This window comes from Seriola dumerili, unplaced genomic scaffold (genome assembly GCF_002260705.1).
Source record: "Seriola dumerili isolate Sdu_G_001 unplaced genomic scaffold, Sdu_1.0 BDQW01000290.1, whole genome shotgun sequence".
NCBI classification, from domain to species: domain Eukaryota; kingdom Metazoa; phylum Chordata; class Actinopteri; order Carangiformes; family Carangidae; genus Seriola; species Seriola dumerili.
Window position 1 is genome coordinate 521437 of NW_019174545.1, and position 19571 is coordinate 541007.

Consider the following 19571-nt stretch of genomic DNA (forward strand, 5'->3'; position numbering starts at 1 on the left):
TATTTAATTGAATCTGTTCATTCCAACCATGCTGCCATACTCACTTGAACTTCTTCAGCCCCAAGGGTTACCAGATGTTTTGTGTCTCTTGAAAATGCCATCGAAATGACACTGTCATCAGGGTGGCAAGCAAACAATGTATGCACAGGAATACTGAAATAATTATCATGCATGTGGTTACCACCAAGACAAAAGGTTAATACACAAAGAAAGCCTTAATGTGTGGAGAATCAAGAGCTACCCAGAGTAGGAATCCCATATCATCACCGTGCTTTTCGGTCCCTGGTCTGCAGTCGCAACCCAGCGTCTGTCTTCACTCACACAAATGCATGAGATGGGGCGACAGTGACCCTGAGAGAATAAGAAGTATATACAGTAAGCTATTTAAAATCAACAACCTGCATGTAACAGCTCTCAAAAGATATCTATAGCTGCTCAGGTTACTCATAGTGCTGACTTTATCCGAAGGATGCCGCCTCATCTCCTTTTTTATCACATATTCCTGAAAGTCAAAAACCAGTTGCCGATTTTCTCACCTGAAGTATGTGCTGGGAGTTTGAGGTGTGATTGTATATGATCCCAACGTGAGCACCAGCATAGAGGACCACCAGCTGATCATGGTCTTGCAGACTGAAGACAGGAAGGGCAGGATTCATCCCAAATACCCATTCTAGTGACTGGATGGAGAGCAAATTTGCAGTATTGTTATGATCCAGTGAAAGTTCTCAGATGATCTTCTCATCTTGAGGTGAACATTTTCCATGAAACTCTCTTGACTGCCTTGTGCAGAGGATCAATTTACAAACATTACTCAAATAAGACATAGTATTTACCAGTGCATGTGTTCTGGGTTGAGTTATCTTCTTTGGGAAAAGTGTGTCTCTGGTTGCAGTGTAGACTTGAGACTGCCAGCCCATCTTGTGTGTGTCAGGCTCTGTTTCCTCTCTCCTGACTGTGGCACTCTCCTCGGCTTCATCACTGCTCTTCCTCTGCTCCTCTTCATCATTACCTGCTGGTCGATTGTCCTGCCATTTTTGCTTTTCCACTTTAACGCTTGTGGAAGGCTGATGTTTCTTAGCTTCAGCATCTGACATGATGTCGAACCACACACGTTTTGGACGATTAATCCTGTTTTTTCTTTAACAACTTCATAGAGCTCGTCTCCCTTAATCTGTCGGGTTAATTACAGCTAACGCTAGTTAAATTAGGCAAAACTAGATACGCTACGAAATGTAACAAATCTCGCTATTTAATTAACCTAAAATACAACATCTCTTGTACAATTTGCCTCATTCAAAGGACTCAAGCTGTATATTAAAACAAACTGTCTAATTAGTCTTGGCGGTTAGTAAAAATCATCTGTAAAGCGCCTGTGAAGCGTCTCGTCGCCTAGTTACCACTGGACACTGGAAGACGAGTGAAACCAAAACACAGAAGTTCTGGCTAGGTCTTTCAAATTAAAAGCACTAGGCTGACGTGACTAGTTACTTTGCAAAAAGAGATTTTACATGCAAAACTTGTAAAGATCTAATAAGATGGGGCCCTGGTTCCCTAACGTTGTCTATATTTAAATTAGTTTGCAGTGATTTGATTACTTTCAGATTTATTTATTAATATATACAACAGTGCAGTATAGGTCACTTAGTTTGTGGAGTAGTAAACTGTGCACCTCCAGGGACATAATCAGGATGTAAGGAGTGTCTATGTGAAAGTGTAAACTCAGTTGGCAGTTTATTAGGAACACTATAGAACTGTTGATTCAACTGTATGGTGAGTCTGGAGGATGTAGTTTGTGCTGCTGTTGAATGGTATTCTGCAGTATATTACAGAAGTCTGTTATATAAAGCCTACTCTCCCTGATTTAAATTAAGTTGACAAAATAATATAATTTATAATATATATATATATATATATATAATAGTGTCAGTTTAACACAACATAATTCAATAGCACCACAAACTGCAGCCTCCAAAATGATCACAAAGTTGAATCAGCACCTCTCTGAAACAATTTCAAAAGGTAGGTAGGATTTACGGCATGACTGTGGTATTACACTGCATTAGCTTTAGCTAAGTGTACCGAATAGCCTACTCACCGAGGGCATATTATTGAGTGTTCATTGCCCTTAGTGATCACATGATCTAACTACACTTGCTTGTTACGTTTTCAACGGAAGTATCAGTGCAGTATCTAAGATGATGCTAGTGGTTTCAGATTATTCATATATTGTTTAATAATTTACTGATAGCCAACCTTTAAAGAATATTAATGATATCTGTAAAAAAAAAAAGTTTGAATTTGAATTTGAATTTGAACATTCAAACTTTTTTTCCGTACATGATAACGCTTTGGTCACTGTATTTTGAAAACATTTACCGGAAAACCTACTATGTTGGTAGGTCAACATTGACGGCAATTGACGAATCTAATTTTGTATTGCAGTTACTCAGAGTGACCACTAGAGGGCAGGAAACACCTGATAACAAATGATATGCTACATGTAAATTTTGTAAATTTAGAAAATGTGGAAATATTTTTAGTAAAATGATTCATCTTTAGCGCAATGTATTACATATAATATAAATATATTATGTGAATAACAGGCAAGACATAGACAAACTTTTTTCAGTGACTTTAGACAGAGATCAGGTCACGTTGTTTTAGCAGAAGATGACAAGCATACAGAAACACAGAGAACAGTGAAAATGATTAAATTGCGTCGTAAGCAACACTGTGCTCTGTGGACCTCAAGTCTATTTATGAAGTGAAACCCCGTAAAAAGGAGCAATCCAACAGTTTAATGTATTATAATCTATTTATTAGTGTTTGATAATTCGATATAAATACTTATTTCTAAAATGTCAATGAAAACCGTAAAAGAATATTAAAAACCACTAACATTAGTGTACCAGACAAGAATGTGGTTACGCAAGGTAACCACTAGAGGGCAATGTAACAACAACTGCAAGAGCGTTAAGTTAGACAAACATAATAGCGTGCAAAGACTTCTGGTACGAACATTCAAAATAAAATATTCAAATTATGCAGAAGTGAGGATACTCGTCGTAATAACGGGATTTTAGATGTTATGGGTGAAGCAGACGTGATAACTACTCGTTTATGTTGAGTTGTACACGTGATTTTGGTGTTTTTGAAGTCGTGAATCAGCACATTTTTGCAGTCATACTTTTGCTTTGAAAGGTCGGCACCGTGTCGAAACGTCGGTTGTTGCTTTGAGCTTTAAACCTTTTTTAGATTTTTTCCCCCCGGTTCCACCGGTCTGAAAGCATCTGGGTTTTCTGTCTGCGTTTCATACTTACAACTTATTAGTCAGTTTCATTTTCGCTACCTCTGTTTCATAATTTTTGTAACTACTATCTCATTTATTGAGGTTTGAAGGATTATTGTTCTTATAGTGAGGAGTTTTTGACGGTTAACGCACCAAAAAGTGAGAAACGCGTTTTGATGAGGAAGCGGCTAATTATGATTTCATCAGCTACAGGTGAGGAGGCATTTAATGATTGTGAACTTATCCTGATGGGTATTTGATTTGTTACTGCGATTCAAGTTGAATTAGTTAATACAGGTGGCTGAAATATGTTGTTAGCTGTAGCCTTTTGACGTTAGCTAACGTTAGCTGCTGGTCCTTATCTCCAATCCCCTCAGCTGACAGTCAGCCGGGCTCTTAATAAGCTGTTGGCCAACACTCAGCCCATGAACCTAGAAAGTTTAATATGTTTTTTAATATTGAATTCAATGCGAGGTTCAACAGTAGACCGTCAGCTCAGCCACTACAAGGCTATTTGCACTTAGCTGCGAAAAAGTTTCCATTGTGCGTTAACAGCTTTTAACCGGTTACACGAAAGAGTTGGTGAAGGATATAAAAAGGAGAAATTGGAAAGTTTTCGACAGCTGTTCCTCATTGTAATGACCATGTCTACATTAGTTACATTCCCTTTTTAATTTACTGGATACAAAGTGGTAAGTGATGTAATTATTTATTCTTCTAGAAGTATTAACGTACACATATTTGTCAGGTGTTTTTGATTCTTCGAACTAGCTGTAGTTCTCATAAAAGCAGAGTCTGACAATATCTCAAATTCATTCAGTTTAACCAAAATTACAATTTTCTTCCCGTTAATGGCTACATATGTAAAAGGCTTTACTGTGACCAGTTTTTATTCGTTTTGACATGGCACATGATAGCATACATTTGGATCTACTCTTGCCAGTTTATGAGGTACAGCAAGCTAAAACTAATGCAGTCTAGTTAAACTGTCTTGCAATAAATCCTACCTTCATGAAGGTTATAATATTCAGTATTTGTTGAAATGATTGTAGAAAGGTATTGATTAGCTGTATAATAATTTTGTAGGGTGTAGTTTTGGTTTTGGAAAAAAGAGAAGAAAAGAAATCAGTCTCCAGTACACCCAGAAGATAGACAAATAAACATAGATAATAGTAGTCATCAACTTCTATTTATCTTCCCGGATCTGCCTCATCAGTGATTTTGAACATGATATTATCAGAATGAAAGAGGAAATACCCAAAACAGAAACAAAGAGAAGAAGACAAAAAAACACAGCCATCTACAAATTATGAAGTTAAAGAGCATTGAAAATGGCTCTTCCTGGGTTTTCTGTATTGAAGCATTGAGTGTCCTAGTCTAATGTCTGCACCAAGTAAAGATGCCTGAGGTTATTTGCCAAGTTTAGCACAGCCAGGCTGTACTGATCACTAAGCTTGTGAGATTTAAGCTCCTGCAGTCACAGACAGGACAGACTGAGTTTCCTTTTTAAAAGTTTTAATTGTCAAAGGAATTACATTTGACCTAACAGCATATATTGAAAAGCTTCTTTTTTTTATTATCAAAATATTAATTTTATGTCTTACAGGTGGGAATAGTATATGAGAGATTTCTAATATGTGGACAGAGAAGCAAAGAGGAATCAGAGTTTCTCAGGAGGAGCTGCTCTGCAAGAATGCCTGTGGGTATTATGGAAACCCTGCGTGGCAAGGCCTCTGCTCCAAGTGCTGGAGAGAGAGAGCACGTCCAGTTGAATCCCAGAGACAAGACACAAGGTAAAAACTGCTTATTGTAGCGACTGTTCAGACTCAAAGACCTCAGGCTAATGGTGTCATTGTGTAGATGGATTCTTGTCACAGCATCTTAAAAGCAACATTATGGAAACTTCATTACACCATTGATGTTTACCTGAATTGGTGGACATTGTTATGCATATTAATTAAACATATTAATCAGAAAAATAAATTACAATGACTGCAAAATGCTTTAATTTATGATTATGATTTATGATGTATGCTGACACATATTAAGTGACTATTAATGGACTCATCAGCACAACTGCTTTGTTTATATAACTATCTTATAATATAACTGTCACCTTGAGGAAACTTTAATGCTTTTGGTTTAAACTGAGTTTAGGTTTGAATGCTTAAAGTTGTCATTCTTTGTAGGCCAAGAAATGATGGAACTCCTCTCACCTTCTCCAAATTCGAGGAGAAGAAAAACATTGAGAAAGGTCATCGAATTAACACAATGAGGAGACTCTTCTGGGGCAGCCCATCGCCTCCAAAACGCCAAGGTAGCCCTGTTTGCTCTGTGTCCTTTGATTCAATGTTCTGAGTTCCATCAAGTCAAAAACAAGTATCAGCAAAATGTTTGGTTGTTTTGCCTCAGGATAAAAAAAAATCAACTGCTTTATCACATTTAGCTTAGTCATCAGTTGTGCTGCCTGAGGATCAAGAGCAAAGGCAAGAAGAGCTCTAAATTGATGAAAAGCCTTATTTACCACACAGCTTAGAGACTTAACTGCAAGAAGAACAAAAGCAGAATAGAAGAGTGGAAAGAATTAATGAGATGAACCAGGACTGAGTGGTATATCAACTTTTTAAGGTACATATATTTTCAAATGAGAGTCAGCAGGCAAAGCTTTTCGGTTTACCAATCGTTCTACATTCCAACCCAAACCTGTGGTTATGAGCTTTGATTAGTGACTGACAGCGTGGCAGTGAATGAGATTGTGAATACAAGAGGCCGAAATGAGTTTTCTCCGTAAGGTGGCTGGGCTCACCCTTATAGAAAAGGTAATGAGCTTGGAGTAGAACCAGTGCTCCTCCACACCGAGAGGAGCCAGTCGAGGCGGCTCATTCATCTGATCAGGATGCCTCCTGGGTGCCCTCCATTGGCAGTTCCACAGGCACATCCAGCTGGTAGGAGGCTCCAGAGTGGACTCAGAACACGCTAGAGAGACTATTTATCTGGCCATAAACAAAGGTGTTGACTAACTGATCTTTTTGGTTGTCTGTTTTTGCCACAGTTTTGCAACAGTTGTTGTGCTTCATTAATTAATGTACAGATAGGCTCCTATGTGCATATATGTGGCTAGTGTAGTGTCCTTACATCTGCAAGTTGACAACACAAAACCAATCTGTAGGTACTGCTGCCAGGGATTGCCCCTTCACCTGTGCTCAACTGCTTCACTGCTTTTTCCAAACGCAGTGACTGAGTCATTCTGAATACCATGTTTCAGTTTTAAAATGTGTTACTTCATTTATTTATCTGGAATGACATCCACTTTTCATCCCTCTAGAGTCTTCTGAAAGCCAAACAAATGCATTAAAAGCGTACCAGAGCCTTGAGCCTGGGGACTTCACTGGCTTCCTAAAAATACTCAGAAGCCCTCCCTCCCAGCGCTTGCAGTCCCGATGTACAGCTTTTCTCAACACAATGGAGGCTTACCATGTAACTATGTCATTAAAAGTTTAACATTATACTTCTTGTTCCTTTTCTTTGAAATGTCGGAGCTGTTCTGATCATAGCTTCTCATCATCTTTACAGGATCTGCCGGTACAGAAACAGTCGGATCTTGTGCAGGATTTCTACCAGTCTTTTGCTGAACATTTTAGCAGTCAGTACAGATCAGTTCAACACCTAGTGGCTGTTAATTCTGAAAACATTGTCAAAAAGAGATTTCTAAGTTGTTATTTTTGTTTTCAGGTTTTACTGAGGCTCAGGCCACTCAGATAATGGAGCACGTAGAGAAGTTAATAATGACACGGTTGCATAAATGGGTTTTCTGCCATGACAGCTGTGATGATGAACAGAAGGACTTGGCTCTACAGAGAAGGATACGGTAAGCCTTACATACATCACTTATGTTGTATTTGACCTCTAACCTCTGATGACTGTTTGTCACTTATGTCTTTATTTTGCAGCTCCTTAAACTGGGTTACTCCGCAGATGCTGAGCGTACCTTTTCCTGATAAAAAGACTACAGTCACAAGTGACCCCTTCCTGTCTGCTATAACAGGTGATTCACAACATCAGTACTGGAGGAATAGTTATTCATTTTAGGAAATGGGCTTTTTGCCTTCTGGTGGAGAGTTAGATGAAAAGATCAATATCACTCTCAAATCTGTTTGTTAAATATATAAAGATGCTATATAACCCACTGTAAAATGGTGTATTGTCAGCCTAGCATTTCCCCTTGCTTCCTGTCTGTATGCCAAACTAAGCTAACTGGCTGCTAGCTGTAGCCTTATATTTAAGTGGCAGACATGAGAGTGCAAATACACAAAACAAAACCAACTCTATGCCAGAAAACGTGTAAGTGTTTTTCCCAAAATGTTGAACTCTTTCTTCAAGCTCATGAGAGACAGTGGTAAGATTCACACATGCTGGAAACATTATTAAAAGGTCTAAAATGCTGGCCTTTGACATTTTGCCCTGGTCTGTATTTTTTTTCAACAGCCATAATTGAAATGGATGCCAAACGAGCACCTCAGGACAAACTTGCCTGTGTGTCCAAATGCAGTCAGCATGTCTTTGAGGTGCTCTCCTCTTCGAACAGCGAGCCTGCTAATGCTGATGACTTCCTGTCAGGGCTGATATATGTGGTACTGAAGGCCAATCCACCCCGCCTACACTCAAACATGCAATATGTGATTCGGTTTGGTCTCCCTCACAGTTTGATGGCAGGAGAGAGCGGCTACTATTTCACAAATTTGGTAAGTTTATTGCAAAGTTACTCATCCATCATACACCATAGGATGCTGTGTAACAAGATGGTTAATTACTCATACCTGTGCCCTTGTCCTGTTTTAGTCTTGTGCTGTGGCCTTCATTGAAAAGCTGGATGGACCAGCACTAAACCTCAGCCCAGAAGAGTTTGAGGGCTACATGCTGCATCAGCGTGCTCCCTCTACAAGGAAGAAGAGGCAGCAGTTTGTCGGTGACACACAGCACCTGTTAGAAGAGATAAAAGACAGACAGGAGAAGCTGGACCAGGGGATGGATGCTCTCAACACGCAGCTACAAACGTGGGTGAAAGCAGTTCATTCACAACTGGATGAGGCAACAGCACAGTTTGCTCTGGTACAGAAGGAGATCACAGCTCAGGCTGATATCTCACAGGTTTTTTCATCCTCAACTCATGAAGAATCACTGCAAGGGGATCAGGAAGACCATTCGGTACGGGTGCTTACAGATCAACATGTAAATCCAAAAGATTCAGACTGTTAGCGATACTAACAAAAACACCTAATCTGGCACTTGACTCTTTTTAATCATCAGCACTAATTTATGTAGGATGCAAAACAGATGTATATTACAATGCCACATTTGCACAGGTTTCAACAGTAGGAAGCTGGGATTTATCTGCCAGTTGAACATGAAGGAAAACCTTTTGAAGGAAATTCTACATTAGCTATCACGGGGCACACAGAGGTTTTTTAATGACTGTTAAAAAATGTTGCAGATTTGTATCTTGTTTGAGGATGAAGGCCAATAAAATACATTCCAGTTTGTAGTAACAGGTGTGATCATAAGTAATATTTAAGCACTCAGGTTATGAGGGCACCTAGGGGTATCACCTAACACTTTAAGGGTGCTTATTTAATATTAGGTTTTTCTAATGGTGTACACCAATGTGCCTATATGTAAACTGCTGTGAAGTTAAAAAATATGCTACAGTAAAAATGTTGGATGATAGTTGTGGACCACTACAAGTCAGGCGGTGTATTTGGAAAAAACACATTTTCCAGGACTGTTCTCAATATGTTGCCTTCACTGTTTGTTCAAAGATGAAAAAAGTGGTGCAAAATAATTTGTAGCAATTCCTACATGTTGCAGAAAGTATGGGTTGTTTACAACGGTTACAGAAGTTACTGAATAAATGAAAGGGGTTTGTGTTGTGATCAATGGTGATGATGTACCCAATTATATAATTAAAGTTGACTTATATAATTTAATAATTTGATTTTGTCTTTTTCTTTAGTGTGTTTTTTGTTGTTGTAATTGACTTGTTTGCAAAGTCAATCAGGAGTCAAAAAACTAAATAGTGGGCATGTGAACAGTTAAATGCTCAGTGATTAACTCATTGGCATGTGTTCTTGAAACGAGTGTAAATATGTGTGTTTAAGTATTTTATCATTTGATAAAGCCTTTAGTTTCCTTCCACGCAAATGTGTTTTGGACATTATGTGCCTGATGTTTGACCGTCACTGTGCAGGATCATGTATGTTCAGAGTCTGACACTGAAAAAATAGACCTATCACTTCACACCTGTCATACTTTATTTTAAATTACTTGGCTTGACATCGTCATTTTTGTAACTGATAGAAGAGTTGTGGATTATTTGGTGACTACACTGCACTTTCATGTATTGTTTTCTAATTGGCCAGTTGGGGGCAGTAATGTATTGAAACTACCATGAACCTACCAGAACATTAAACAGAAGAAGAATTGATCCGCGAGGATTAGCCGAGCAGCCATGAAGATGACAGGGGAGAACAGTTCTGGAAACTCGGAAATAACAATGGATGATGTTAAAAACCTCATTAAGAAGAAAGATGACATTGAGGAGCAGATAAAAGCTTATTACGACGTCTTAGAAGACGTAAGTTAGCGGTCAGATAATCAGACACACAACGTAGCATAAAGCTAACCCCGAGACTACTAGCATCTGTCGGGAAGTGGTTGTAGTTTACATGTTTTTCTTTCTTCACTGTGTGTTTACAGCAAGGTGTCGGAGTTGAAGGTCCCTTGGTCGACGCAGAAGGCTACCCCCGAGCAGATGTTAATTTATACCAGATCAGGACAGCAAGACACAATATTTCATGTAAGTTGCAGCTTGTTTGTTGTTTCTAGTGTTTTCTGTGGCGGCAGGGGACATTTGGGCTTATCGTGAAGCAGCACGACATCAAGTACCCACCTGTTAACGTATTGACGTGATAGTCTGTCACGGTCATTTAGGTAATGGAGTCGCCATTAGTATAATTTCCAAACAACATTCTTTACTTTCATTATATGGACGGATCAGTTAAAACCAACAAATACCTGCGTGATGACACCAACGTGCAACAGTTAAAACGTTGAAGTAAAACAAGTTGAGCCCAATTTCTTTATCTTAAAATTAATGTTTGTTTAGACATATTGTCAGAAAATTACATGACAGAAGTCACTACCACAATTGACCAAAAGTTAGTGGTAAAATAAGTTTGGACTGATATATCACTTATTAAATATGACATCATCTGACATGTGTAGCATGTTGGTGTAAGGCTGCAACTAATGATTATTTTCATTTTCAATTAATCTGCTGATTATTTGTTTAATATGTAAAAATGTGGGAAACAGTGAAAAATGCATATCACAATTTCCCAGAGCCCATGGTGATACAATAAAATGTCTTGTTTTGACCAACCAACCATACAAAAGCCAAAGATATTCAAGTTATAATTAGGTAAAATGGGGAAAAGCAGCAAATCCACTCATTGGATAAACTTGCCCAAGAGAATTCTTGTCATTTTGTTTAAACAGTAGCTGAAATTGAATTAGTTAAATTGACTATCACAATACTTGCAAATTCATTTTCTGTGAATCATTTAACTGTCGCACCTCTGTTCTCCTTTTTATAGGCAAAATCTTTCATCATTTATTTTCAGTCCATTGTCATTTTAAACATAATGCCTTGACCATGTCTTCCAGGCCTGCAGAATGATCACAAAGCCATCATGGCGGAGATAGAAGAAGCCCTGCACAAACTGCATGCTCGAGAGAAAGCTAAGCGGGAACGGGATGAGGCAGAGGCCCAGGTGGAGGCAATGGAACAGCAGGTCACCCTGCCTCCTCCATTTGCACGAGTGGATGCAGTGACTCAAGGCTCACCTGCCTGTAGAGCTGTGAGTAATGAGAAGTGTACTTTATGTCTGGTAGTGGTTTCAGATACACCATCACAATTCTTTGAAGTTAAGACTTAAAATATAGCTGTTTTGTTTCTGTGCATTTTTTTTTTCTTTCCAAAGGGGCTCAGCGTTGGTGATGAAGTCACTGAGTTTGGTTCTGTGAACACACAGAACTTCCAGAACCTCCAGAATATTGCTGCTGTGGTACAACACAGTGAAGGGGTAAGCTTTGGAAGTAATCCACTGGTTGAGCAGTAAATCAGATTTTATTGTTTACATAAATTAATTTAAATTAAGATTTTTTTTTTTTTTTTAATATATCTTTTTTATTTTGTGAAGAATGATTTATTGCAATGAAATTGCTAGAGTGTAAACTGCAATTTCATGTCCTTATACAGAAACCATTACGTGTCACAGTTTTCCGGGAAGGACAGAAAGTTCAGATGAGCTTGACTCCACAGCGATGGTCTGGCAGAGGTCTGCTGGGGTGAGTGTTATACACACAGTCACAGTCATGTGTTTGATTTGGCAAAGATTGAGAGTCGAGTAGAGTAGTTGATATTTAGAAGCAAAGAAATCTATGAGCCCACATGAACAAAGATGCTGAAAAGCCTCTAGTGGACAAGCAAACATGTTTCTCTTAATGTATGTGTTTTACTTTGCCATGTATAGATATTGGTAAAATACTATTGCACATCCACCATAACATGAATGATTCATGATATAAATAGCTGTCGGTATTGGCAAGTATAAAGTGGTTCACATCAGCCTGTCCTGCCTCTTTTTCAGATGCAACATTGTCCCAATCAATCGGTGATCACAATGACATTGTGCAGAATTTCAGCCATGAAACACTTTTATGCCACTTGTTACCCTGGATGCTTTCAGACTAAATTTGTACATACTGCAGAAATTTCCATGTTTAATTTTTCCATATCTTAATCAGAACTTGAAACTTTTTCCTTTGTACAAGGACAGCCTTCAGAAATATTAGACTAAAATGTCAGTTTGCTTCTGTTTGAGTCAATTTACTGAATGATAGCTGAATAAACATTGCTTATCTTACACTACTCTGATCAGAATCCTATATGTTCAAACTAGGGTAGTTGTTGAAATGTATTGCAGTGATTGAAAGTGATGAACAAACACTGAAAAGAAATGACTGGACACAATGTGTGATTTTTTTTTTTTTTTTTATTGTATAAAAATTTATATCACAAAACTGTCCAAAGTTGCTTTTTTTCCAAAGCATTAACTCAATTTACATATAGGCTGAGAAAATTATCTTTACCCAACATCATCAACTGCTAAAAGTTTAGTGCCAGTTGTTTCTATCAATATGAACAAAGCAATCACATCAGTTTAGACTTGTGAATATACTTGGGCCAAATGTTTGACTGCATGTTTTATGGAGGGGGGAAACAATTATTTCCACAAATAAGAAATATTTGTCAGGTTGGGGTAAACTTGAGATGAGACTGGAGTTATCAAGTATTCTTTTGAAAACAGCCTCAATGTACATGTAAAGACAGCCAATTTTAGCCAAGTTAACATGTTCATATGGCTGTTGTGCCTCAAAGGCGTTTCTTGAAGCTTTTTACAAATTTATACCAAGCAAAATGGTATAATCTTAATATCAAAAAAAGACTAGATTAGTGTAATCCCAGCAAAAAAATCATGTAGGTTGCTTGAGTTTCTTCTTTTTGGGCTTGACCATCTGTGGTAGTTGGATTTTAAAGGCAGTCCTACAAAGAAAAAAAAGATTTTAGATCATATTAATGCCAACAAAGTGAGGATAATGGGTTTTGTATTAAAGGATAAAAAGGTTTCTGCCTTAAGATACTGTATCTAAAAAAAAAGAAAGAAAAAGACTTACTCGCAAGTTGTACAAATGGGGCTGAAGTTGCAGAATACTAAAAAAAAAAAAAGATAGGAGAAAGCGTCATCAAAAAAACAAAACAAGTATAGATATTATAAAAACTGCTGTCATGCATTTGTTGCTGTAGCTGTGAACTAAACTTACTTGACAGACAAACTGAGCACACATAACCAATCTCAATGAGGTTACGATGACAGAAACATGCAGCTCTGTAGTCCACATGTGCAGGCGGTGGCAGCACGAGCTGTGAACGCTGCTCCAAGTCAGGCAGGAACACCCACTGTTCAGAAAACACCACCAACAACAGAGTGATTTGTCTTTATATTTTAACAAGACAAACCATATTCATAGGAATATGTAAAGACGGTACTGTGCACTTACTAAAAGGTATTGTGCCAGAGCAATTTTCTGTGGTATCTTGAGGTACAATCCTCCAGTTATGTCGCAAGCCTAAAAAATAAATAGCTGACGGTTAAAATCCTCAGTATATACAGGTTAGGACAGCCAGTACGGTCAACAGTATCACATTATCATCACACCCCTGGCATACCTTACGCTAATGATAATAATATACTGGCACTTTAAAGAGTATTAGACAGTAGACAGAGTATTGTTCTGTACAAGCTATTTAAAATCAATGCACAAATAGTTGAGTATTCTTTGGCTCAGCTTTGGTACAGTACATGCCATTATGATACAGGGTGTAGTGCTGTAAGACTGCAGTTCTGTCAATGTACTAACAAGTCAGTAAAAGAAAAATACCTGCTGAAGGAGACCCGAGTCCGAGTCCAACACACAGGCGTCTATCAGGATGTTCTGTTTTACAATACATAAACAGTGATTTTTCATAAGTATAAATAAATGAAATACATACACCTGTTGAAGAAAAGAGGTAAAACAGAAGTAAGATCTACATTTTACCTGCTTTTGGGCAGCAAAAATCACATTCATGAAGTTCATGTACTGGAGGGCACAGTCCTCAGCTGCTTTTATCACCTACATCCATTAAAGTGGAATAGAGAAGCTGTGTTCAAAGTCAGGTTGAAAAAAAAAAAAAAAAACTGATGAAATTAGACTGAAGCTTACCAATATTCTTGATTTCATCTCCTGCGCAACTAAAGAAAATAAACAAAAGTCATTACAAAAGTGCTAAAAGGAAAACATCATCTCGTGAAGAGAATTAATAAGCTTGATGTTAAATAAAATAATTACCATCGAGCTCTTTTGAGACCCTGTGAATATCTGAATATAAAAGGTTTAAGGAGAATTTGGAAAACAGCTCAACCATTCTCAACATACAGGGAAAAAAGAAAAAAAAAAACAATGTAGTCATTTCTTTTAACTTGACGAGCACTTCCATCCTTCAACACATAAAATATGAGCACATTTCAAACAACCAGTGCACAACATTTCTCAAAAACGGAAAATAAACAAATATTTGATACCATTATATCGCTGTTGTTAGTTCTATCATGTAAAGCTGTAATCAAAAGAATTTCACTTGTCCATGTCATGACAGTCTTTACGCACGTCTGTATGAAACCGTTAAAGATGTCATTGAAAGGATACAGCAGAGAGCTTTGGCAAGGGATCCAGCCAACAGAGTATCTGTTGAATTCCCCCTCACTTCAGCTATAATCACATAAGATGCTCATGAATTTTCAGGAATCACAAACAGCTCACAGTGTCATTAAAACAGAACAACTGCAAAGACAGTTTAGGCTTTATTTTCACATTTTATAATGATAATCTTCCCCAGATTTGTCAACTGTTTGATTAGAAATCCAATGGCAGGTGGGGTCACAAAGCAGTCATCCATCGAGGTAGTATATTTTATATTCATTTTACCCAACGAAAAGAAGCTTGTACTTACTTTTCGACATAACATTCCTGATCTCTTCGGCAATAAGGTTGTTGGCGACTGACAGGAGTTCATACTTTCCATCCCCGCTGGAGGATGCATCATCTCCACCGCTGTCCCCAGCTCTCCAGCTTTTACTGGGAAACAGGAAGTGACTGAAATAAAGTAAGTGGGAGAGTTTAGCATCTAAGTAGTGACAGCAAAAAATTATATTCAGTCCTGGAAAATGGCAGTGGAAGGAGTAATGTTCAGAGTATCAATACATTAATGTAAAAAATACTCTATGTCCTTTGTACTTTAAAACGATTTTATATACAGTTAGGTTTGTTTTGTTTTGTTTTTTTAACGTTGGACTAACTTTTTCTTCGCTGGGAAGTTTGCTATACAGTTACCTGTCTTGACAATGGCTTGCGATGACAGCCAGCTTGTTTGTCCTGGTCATGGCCATATGGGAGTTCCCCACCACCATGACAGCATCCAGACACTTGGACAGCGTGAACTGGACGGAGACAAGAGCACAGTGGGTGTTGTTCAGACTCAGCCAGCATTTAGAAATCAGAGTACGGACGAGTTTATGATTTAACAACACCTAAGTTAAAAGTATTACCTCTGGCTCACGCTGAGCTTGCTGGCCCCACCATATCGGATTTACATCCACGACGATGACCAGCAGACTGACATCATCCTCTGCAGACAATGTGGAAACATTTCAACAACACAACGCAGCTCTGCTCGGTGAAGAGGCTGGCTAGCTTAGTTTACAACACAAAATACACATGTCACAACGTTACCTGATGCCATCACAGCAGGGTATTCGTCTAAACCGAAGAGACACCAAAAGGCTAAAAAGCTGTAGCTGTCCTGGAGCTTTATGTTCTGTTAGCTTCCATCTTTGGTCTGAAAATTAACACAACACCCGCGTTTTTAAATCTGCATATTCTGACAATGTACGACTTCGTAAAAGCAGTTAAATATACGAACATATAATCAGTTCAGCTACAGATATTTCCCAAATCTGGAGCCATACCAGAGACAGTAGAGAGGATCTTCGGCCATACTCAACAGTCTTTGCATCACTAGGCTGCGACCGTTTTTCTTTTTCTACTTTATAATTAAATACCACATGGTGCGCTACTGCCACCTAGCGACGTTTGGCTGAAGCGTGCGTTCACGTAAAGCCCCTACAGGTGTTTTCTGTGGAAGTGGTTCTCGGACATTTTCATATTAAGGACCCCTAAACTGACACAAATTAGACTATGGGGGGTCCATAATCTCATTTGATAAGACATTTACTTTTAGATATTTTATTGCATGAAGTGTTTGAAACCCATGACCAATATAGTCATATAGTCATATAGTTTTCCAATTTCTTTATTGAAAATAGACATCTCATATTTGTGGAGATAGCATTTACTGTTGTAGTTGGTTCAGGCGGAGCTCAATTTGGTTACTTACTGTATAGTGTTGGTAGTTTAATCTATAACAATCCGTCATATTTTCCAAGCCGATCTAATGTTTTGGTTGTAAAATTGAGATCAGTAAAGTAATTAGTACCTATAGCTGTCTGGAGTAAAAAGTAAACTGTTTCCCACTGAAATTTGGGTAGTACAAGTATTAAGTAAAAAATGAAAGCACTCAAGGAAAGTACATAATTGTTTTATGTACTGTACTTATCTAAATGTACTGTATTGAAACTCGTGTGCTTGTACAGGGCCTTTAAAGGGCAGTAACAGTGTTTTGTTATAGTATAAAAATAATTAACTGTAGCTGCAACTAATGATTTTTCCCCCAATATCAATTAATCTGCTGATTATTTTCTCACATCAATTGATGTATTGTTTGGAAACATTTGGAAAAAAACCCTAATGACAGTTCACCAGTGCCTAAAGTAAAACTTTGTTTGATTTTCTGAACCAACAGGCCCAAACCCAGGAAGTAGCTACAGAATCTGATCAGATTATTTGCTCTATTGGAAAAACCTGTGGTGACATGAAATAATCAGAAATAATTTCTACCAAAAGTAAACAGTATATTTTTTAATAATTATTATCCCTAATATTCAGTTGCAAAACAAATTGTTCTTGAATAAAGTCACAAATGACAGACATTTATACATTAAATATTTACTGAATTAAATACACATCCTGCATATCCTCCTCCTGAAGCTATTAATGTTTCCCAGTAAAACAAAGCTCCCAAAATTGGCCTTGAAGCAATTAATCTGATTTTATTTAATAATTATAATCCCTAATATTCTGTAGCAAAACAAAATGTTCTTGAATGAAGTCAAAAATGCCAGCTATTTTATACATTAAATATTTACTGAATTACGCACATCCTGCATATCCTCCTCTTGAAGCTATTAATGTTCCCCAGTAAAACAAAACTTCCAAAATTGTCCTTGAGGCATGCTTTGTATATTCAACAAATCCTTGAGTGTTATTTCTTGGGCTTGGGTTTTGGCTGGGCCTTGAGCAAGACAGTCCTGTATTTCTCAGTCTGGTAGACATCAGACTCAATGGTTTCGCTGGAGTTGTTCAGTGTTACATATACATCCCCGTTGACCTCAGTGACCTTGTGAATCCTCTGTTTGACTCCCTTGGAGCACCAGTGAGTTCTCAGGGGTTTGGCTGTAGGATCGTCCACAGCTTGGTAAAGCCCTTCCCCTTCTGCTAGTGTGATCTTGTACTTGTGCCATGGGCACACGATGCACAGCCGCCCATTAAACTCCTAATGATGAAGGTGATTAGATTACAGCTGTAGTTGCAGTCTTACAAGAAAACTTCATATTTACCAGCTATTTTATACACAACAAAGCCTGAACAAAAGTTTAACAAGCTGACAAAAAAGGATTACAGGTATTAAGAGTCATGCATAAGTATTTAGAGTGACTGTGTGTCAAATAGCGCCTGACATATTAATATATATATTTTAGTCAACAGTCAGAGAAAATAATAGGCAACTCACCTCAATGTCTCCATACTGTAATGCACCACCTGAATCTGACAGTAGAAAAACAAATGTCATTATACACAGCAGTTTCTTAATCAGTGTTTCAAATGTGATGAGGCATTGCTGAGACTAACTTCACACTTAATAACTCACACTTGAAAACATTACAAACGTCAAAAGCTGTAGTTTTATGTGTTAACTTTAGTGTTGACACAAATAACAACCACACACTCCGAGCTTACGGTAGCAGCGCATGTCCATTGCATGAAGCTGCCCCTGGTGGTACAGGACCAGTACGTCTCTGCATCCATTCACCAGCTTGGTCACGCGCCCCGCCTTGACAATGTCCTCCTTCTTCCCGATGAAGTGTGAGGCAGAAGGAGTTGGTGAGGAGGAGGAGGAGGAGGAAGAGGAGGAAGTCTGAGAAGTCTCTCCTTCAGAAGACATCTTGATCATTTCTTACTGCAAGTTTCCTGTTAATTAATGATATCATAGTTTAAAAGCAATTTTTATGTTAGAAGATTGAAGAATTATTAATAGCAAAATAGATACATGGAAATGAATACTGGTATTAAGTAGATCTGTTAATAATTCACACTGTGGCACAGACTTAAAACTTGATTAAGGAAATTAAGTAAGAGAAGGACGTGATTAAAATGTTCCCAAGGCATACAGTTAAGTATCTGCTAAATCAGACATTTTCTCCCACAGTTGATCAATTTATACATGTTGTGTCTGTACCAGACACTGTACTAAGATGCAGACCTGTGAAACCTGTTGGTTATACATTGATTGATGTTCCAGATGTGTCAGTGCCTTTAATTTTCTCTGCTTTTACATTGAGTGAACAGATGACATGTTGCATGATTATTCATCTAAAAAATAAGGAAGCAGGAGTAAAAACGTTTATCCAAATTACATGTGAGACACTGAGATGGGAGGGGGTAGGGGGGTATTTTTTTTATAAGTAAAACAGATTATCAGTGGGGTAGAAAAGGTTCTGTACAATCTCACATTCAAAACCAAAACAGAAAGCACAAACAGAAACACATACTATTCATGAACAGCAGTTTCTCTTTGTTTCAGCTCTTATTCTTAACTTCCCAGTCTAAACATTAAACTCACCTTTGAACGTAGTCTGGTTACATCTCTGACTGGTCTGGTAGCATGGCAACTGTTTGCTGAATATGCTAATTTGGTCACACGTCCTGGGCGGGACGTAAGACTTTATCTCGCTAAAATTACACACAGAAATGCGCAAATGCTTTATCAGGCCTTCAACATTAATTTGGACATGTGTCAAATTCTAAAATGCAAATGAAACTTCGTCAGCGTTTCAAGAAAGCCTTTTCCGTTTGAACAAGTAGAAATGTTATGAGTTACATCCACAGTTGTCCCCAGTGAAACACAGACTGATGAACAAGATTCCATGTTCTCCTTTTTTGTTCATTGCGAACAGAGAATATGCCAAGTGTGCACAAAGTATGCATGCATTCACTATTACGATATATGATATTCATTTACGGTATATAATATATAGCCTGTCAGTATACTGTATAGTGGATTATGGAAGAAAAACACAAAACACTATATAACTATATAATAGCTATAGATTGTGTAAAACAACCTCAGTAACAACAATAATAATTCCTGTATTTCATCATTCATAAA

At 37.9% G+C, this 19571-nt stretch overlaps 5 protein-coding genes across 8 annotated transcripts in view; 2 read left to right on the top strand and 3 right to left on the bottom strand.

The window, feature by feature from the left end:
• The window catches only part of wdr66 (WD repeat domain 66), a gene marked incomplete at its 3' end in the record, with an annotated part of 6150 nt that extends 4947 nt beyond the window's left edge, over window positions 1-1203 (bottom strand). Inside the window, exons 1-4 of the mRNA XM_022757602.1 lie at window positions 834-1203; window positions 537-677; window positions 242-351; window positions 45-153 (exon numbers count right to left, since the gene is read on the bottom strand). Of these exons, the coding sequence (XP_022613323.1) occupies window positions 45-153; window positions 242-351; window positions 537-677; window positions 834-1094 (621 nt within the window). The remainder of the gene's footprint in view (window positions 1-44; window positions 154-241; window positions 352-536; window positions 678-833) is intronic.
• The window catches only part of LOC111230774 (rab5 GDP/GTP exchange factor-like), a 16041-nt gene extending 6768 nt beyond the window's left edge, over window positions 1-9273 (top strand). Inside the window, exons 1-9 of one of the 3 annotated variants that reach the window (XM_022757598.1) lie at window positions 3263-3502; window positions 4896-5082; window positions 5479-5606; window positions 6615-6766; window positions 6863-6932; window positions 7022-7157; window positions 7240-7334; window positions 7775-8031; window positions 8129-9273. In XM_022757598.1, the coding sequence (XP_022613319.1) occupies window positions 4925-5082; window positions 5479-5606; window positions 6615-6766; window positions 6863-6932; window positions 7022-7157; window positions 7240-7334; window positions 7775-8031; window positions 8129-8545 (1413 nt within the window). In that variant the 5' untranslated portion in view covers window positions 3263-3502; window positions 4896-4924 and the 3' untranslated portion in view covers window positions 8546-9273. Of the gene's footprint in view, window positions 1-3262; window positions 3503-3789; window positions 3982-4895; window positions 5083-5478; window positions 5607-6614; window positions 6767-6862; window positions 6933-7021; window positions 7158-7239; window positions 7335-7774; window positions 8032-8128 lie in introns of those variants that run through there. The other 2 variants (XM_022757599.1, XM_022757600.1) reach the window with 2 other exon arrangements.
• A 471-nt stretch (window positions 9274-9744) lies between these two features.
• psmd9 (proteasome 26S subunit, non-ATPase 9) lies at window positions 9745-12273 on the top strand. The gene is made up of 6 exons (XM_022757680.1): window positions 9745-9920; window positions 10043-10142; window positions 11012-11205; window positions 11329-11430; window positions 11607-11695; window positions 11998-12273. Exons 1-6 carry the CDS (start codon window positions 9795-9797, stop codon window positions 12023-12025), a joined length of 639 nt encoding a protein of 212 aa, XP_022613401.1. The 5' UTR covers window positions 9745-9794; the 3' UTR covers window positions 12026-12273.
• Window positions 12274-12428: 155 nt separating this feature from the next.
• gtf2h3 (general transcription factor IIH subunit 3) lies at window positions 12429-16045 on the bottom strand. 2 transcript variants are annotated; one of them, XM_022757681.1, is made up of 14 exons: window positions 15976-16045; window positions 15740-15845; window positions 15556-15635; window positions 15341-15447; window positions 14961-15103; window positions 14657-14719; window positions 14300-14329; window positions 14174-14202; window positions 14009-14083; window positions 13850-13903; window positions 13469-13537; window positions 13232-13367; window positions 13085-13121; window positions 12429-12953 (listed from the first exon to the last, which is right to left on the bottom strand). In XM_022757681.1, exons 2-14 carry the CDS (start codon window positions 15747-15749, stop codon window positions 12884-12886), a joined length of 903 nt encoding a protein of 300 aa, XP_022613402.1. In that variant the 5' UTR covers window positions 15750-15845; window positions 15976-16045; the 3' UTR covers window positions 12429-12883. The 2 variants fall into 2 exon arrangements, with proteins under 2 accessions (XP_022613402.1, XP_022613403.1); XM_022757682.1 differs by having other exon boundaries at window positions 15930-16011.
• Window positions 16046-16969: 924 nt separating this feature from the next.
• On the bottom strand, window positions 16970-19240 carry LOC111230891 (Rieske domain-containing protein-like). Its single transcript, XM_022757779.1, has 4 exons — window positions 19026-19240; window positions 18143-18373; window positions 17916-17950; window positions 16970-17678 (listed from the first exon to the last, which is right to left on the bottom strand). Exons 2-4 carry the CDS (start codon window positions 18354-18356, stop codon window positions 17388-17390), a joined length of 540 nt encoding a protein of 179 aa, XP_022613500.1. The 5' UTR covers window positions 18357-18373; window positions 19026-19240; the 3' UTR covers window positions 16970-17387.
• Between the last annotated feature and the right edge of the window lie 331 nt (window positions 19241-19571).